The sequence below is a fragment of the Neomonachus schauinslandi genome, chromosome X, assembly GCF_002201575.2.
Source record: "Neomonachus schauinslandi chromosome X, ASM220157v2, whole genome shotgun sequence".
NCBI classification, from domain to species: domain Eukaryota; kingdom Metazoa; phylum Chordata; class Mammalia; order Carnivora; family Phocidae; genus Neomonachus; species Neomonachus schauinslandi.
This window is the reverse complement of record NC_058419.1, coordinates 1,876,927-1,881,117: the sequence shown is the minus strand read 5'-3', so window position 1 is coordinate 1,881,117 and position 4,191 is coordinate 1,876,927. Positions and strand designations below refer to the sequence as shown.

General features: G+C 56.0%; 1 protein-coding gene across 2 annotated transcripts in view; it reads right to left on the bottom strand.

The window, feature by feature from the left end:
* Window positions 1-2,954: 2,954 nt before the first annotated feature.
* The window catches only part of CCNQ (cyclin Q), a 12,026-nt gene continuing 10,789 nt past the window's right edge, over window positions 2,955-4,191 (bottom strand). The window contains exon 5 of one of the 2 annotated variants that reach the window (XM_021683014.2): window positions 2,955-3,494. In XM_021683014.2, coding sequence (XP_021538689.1) covers window positions 3,405-3,494 — 90 coding nt within the window. In that variant the 3' untranslated portion in view covers window positions 2,955-3,404. The remainder of the gene's footprint in view (window positions 3,495-4,191) is intronic. The other variant, XM_021683031.2, reaches the window with a different exon arrangement.

Sequence of the window (4,191 nt, the reverse complement as noted above, 5' to 3'; positions counted from 1 at the left end):
AGGAAAATGGCTTCTAAGTTCCCTCCCAACCACCAGAGTCCATGCTTCCAAAAAAGGCAAAAAGACAAATAACAGAAAACAGCAGACAAATAGCCAAGAGCCCCTGCTTCATTGGTGTGTGAGTCCACCTTGAACCCGAAGGCTGAGCAAGTCTACACGGGGCCAAACGCCATGTCCAGAGAGCTGGCACCTTATGGAGAGATGGTGCCCTCCCCCCCAGATTGCTCATTTCTGCCTGTGGAGACTCTTTTCCACTCCTGCTATCAGATATCACACAGGTTCCTGTGGGAAAAAAATGGTACTTAGCCAAATGAGTTGAGGCCAGGAAGCGTAACAACGCCCACCCCTTCACAAAGCTTGGCCAACATTTCACCACCCAGCAGCACCCCGGGAGCAGAGGTGCACCCTGGGAGTCTGAGGAAGCCCGGTAGGAGTTGATGAAGTACCCCACACTGGTCGGGGGGTGCTAAAATAACAAGACAGTTACCCCCTCCTCTTGCTCCGGAGGCCGGAAGGCAGGAATCCAGGTGTCGGCCGGGCGGCGCTCCCTCCGAAGGCTCTAGGGGCCGCTCCTTCCTTGCCCCTTCCAGCTGCTGGTGCGGTCGGCGGCCTTGGCCTTCCTTGGCTGGTAGCCGCACCACCCCTGTCTCTGTCGTCCCGTGGCCTTCTCCCCTGCACATTCCATCACTGCGTCTTAGAAGGATACCAGTCATCTTGGATTCGGACCCAGCCTACTCCTGTAGCATCTCACCTCACGCTGACAATAGCTACAAAGAGCCTGTTTTCAAATAAGGACCCATCCCCACGTTCCAAGAGTTAGGACATAAACACATCTTTCGGGGGACAGCATTCACTCATCTACAGCTGGAAAGGAAGAGACCGCCGAGTTCCTCATAGAACCTGGATCGCCCCCCTCCTTCCACCCATTTGACAGGCCAGGCAAGGCTCGGCCGTCTATCACTTTACAGTAATTAAGATGTGCCGGAAGCTTCGGGTTGTAGAAAATCTTGTCTCCATCCCTCATTGCTGCCTAGCACCCTTCCTTCATCTCTGTTCCGATGACGGCACACTGAAGGGGGAGCTTCCGGCCCCAGCTGCATCAGGAAAGCAGAGACGAGCCCTGAGTGGTAAGTGCTGACAGGACAGGCCCAGAGGCCAGTGCGCGAGGGCTGCAAGTCCCACAGGGCAGCACGACAGGCACGGGGCGGGCTAAGGGATTTTAAAATAGCGATCAGAAAAAAATACAAGAAAACTAAAACTAGCAATCAGCAATCCCAGTCTGAGATCATTTGGTCCAACCTGCTCAATTTACAAAGTGGGAAACTGAGTCCCATAGAAAGAAAGGAACCTGCCTGCTATGCAGTCATCATAAAAGGAAACCTAGAGCTACAAAATCTCCACGGAGGCTGCGGCTAGCCCCAGCAGACCAGAGTCTCTGGAGCCATGCTTTCCCAGTTCGGCACAGGGGCTCTCAGCCGGGGGTGGGGATGTTCACCAAATCCCTAGAGCGCTTTAGCCAACCACCTTCCCTTCTTTCTGGTAAGTCCTGGAGCAGGGGGTGGGGAGCAAACAGACTGGAACAGGTGCAGATGGAGAGAGCTCTCCAGAGGGTTCTCCCGTACCCTCCACCTAGCCCTCCCATCCAGAGCAGGGGGTTCTGTTTTCTGAGAGCTGAGCAAATGACCTCCCATCAAGTGTGTGGGGGCCAGCTGCCTCGCCGGAGGCTAAACCTGAAGAGATCCAAGGACACTGAAGCTTCTGTAAGAGCCTGTGATCTGGTCAGGGGAGAGAAGACAGAGAATCCAAAAGTGAAACATCCGTTGCCCAATTCCATTCAAACCAGCAATAAGCGCTGGCAAAGGCCAGCGCCAGGTCGATGCGGGACAAGCAAGGCTGGGGCCCAGGGGCCGGTGCCAGGGCCCAGCCTGTGGGGAGGAAGAACACGAGGCAGACGAGGTACGTTTTAAATAGCAGAAGACAGAAGGGACCAGCGAAAGAGCCAGAGCTGCTCACAGAGAGAGGCCTGCGGGCTGGCCCCTCACCACCCACTGCGTGCTTAGAGCCGGGACTCTGAGCACCAACCTTGGCCTCAAAGAGCTCCCAGCTGAGCTGGGTGGACAGATATGGAAAGGACACGGTGGAAAAGTGGACATTTACTCAGATCTCTCATCCTGAAGACAAGTAACACAGTTGCTAAGTAAACTCAAGCAAGCCCTGCTGCCTGACTTGTCACCAGTGTGTGATCCCCCAGAGACAAGCGTTCGGAGGCAGCCTGCTGGACCCCAGGCATTCCAGCCAGCTCCCACACCTGTGGGTGCTGGAGGGCATGGCAGCCAGTATCCAGAGCCCATGCTCCCCTGGCAACAACTTCCAAATGCAGGGGCGCACCTGGGACAGTCCCCTGTTCCCCACACCATCATGTACTGAAGGACAGTCCCACCAGTGTGTGTCGAGCCCAGTGGGGATTCCCAGGGAGAACAACCTAGGCTGCTGTTTCTCTAATGCACCCAAAAGCAAGTCTTCTGGAAGAAGTGCCCTTCGAGTGGGTCAGGAGGGTGTCATGGCCCTGAGATTCTCTAGGCTCTCCATCCAGACTCACTGTCTTGACACTTAAGAAAAAACTGTCATCTACTTTCTAGTTACATTTTGGTCAGATCTGGGTTTGGGGAACCCAAGTGATGCTCCCTAATCCCTCTCTCCAAAATTGATGCTCACTCACTGAATGGGACGGGCGCCAAGCTCTGCGAATGTCCCAGTGGGGGAGTGAGGGCATGGTGACTCCTTCCAGGGACGCCACCATGACGTGTGCACACGCTGCGCCACCATGCCCTCAGAAGGCCATGGAGGCACAAGGGCCAATTCCACCCGGAGAGAGCGTTTCAGGGGAAACCGAGGTTGGACGGCACCCAGAGCAGCCCAGGCCCGAGAGCAAAGACAGGGCATCTCTGTTGATTTGTATCATCTTTTATTATACAAAATAAAATTCCATCTATGTTGCACATTCATACTTTCTATAAATCTGGCTTTAAAAAAATCCCCAAGGGTGCAGTCTCATCTGTTCTTTGATTTTGCTTCCACTGATGTCACACCTCAACTGCAGTCGGTGCCCTCTCAAAGGACAAAAGCAGACACGGATGCCTTGGGGGCCCTTCCCCTGGTGCACCCCGGCCTGCCCGCAGGAGGCACGGCTCCCATCACCGTCTGGACCACAGCTGCCAGGGACAGTCAAAGCATGAGAATCAAAGTGGCAGCAGGTCATCGCCTTCACCAGCCCGTCTCCAGCAGCACAAAACCAGTCCTCCCAGCTGGTCTTCTGGGGACCAGCCGTCACAGCGATGCGGTGATGCCGTCCCCAGGCAGCCGAGCATCCCGGGCTTCTCTTTGGGCAGGCCTGGACCAGGGCCTTAGGGGATCTCTGTGTCCATGGTATAAATCTGAATGAGATCAGACACAATGTTATCAATGATTGGCTTGGTAAGGTCGTCACTAAACACCTAGAAAGGAGAAGGAAAACAGGTTCTGATTAGACTCCCTCTGTGTTAAACAAGGCACCCACCACTAAGCACGGAATCACATTGCACAGGGGGGATGGCACAGGGACTTGGCTATCAGAGATGATGGTGGCTCTCTGCAAAGCCAGTTCACTTCCAGCCTGCCAAGGCTAAGCACAAAGCAGAGAACATTCCAGATGGAAGAGGCCTCAGTGATCATCTGACCCAGACAGGACAGGGAGCTGGTGACAGAGTTGGGCCAGGAGTTCATTTCCAGAAGTAAACAGGCTAAACCACTGAACCCCACTCCACCCTGGCCTGGCCCCTGGAGAACACCTGGACCTGTTCTATAACCTGGGCCAGACATCCTCCCGACCATGCCGGAGAGCTTATAAAATTGTCAACTGAATCCCCAGGGGCCCAAACCAAGAGGGGTGTGTAGCTCAGGTCTAACCCCGCATGTTCCCAAGGAAGTTTTGGCCCTTGCCCAGCCCCTGGGAAAGGACCTCTGGCCCCCAGCATGTCCTGCCTGATGAGAGGGTCTCAATCTCCCTGGGGCCGAGCTGGGCCACACCTCTCAGCTTCATGTCCCGGGGGGGGGGGGGGGGGGGGGGGGGGGGGGGGGGGGAGACGGGGTGTTTCCGCCCCCCCCCCCCCCGGGGGCCCCCCCCCCCCGCCCGCCCCCCCCCCCCCCCCCGCC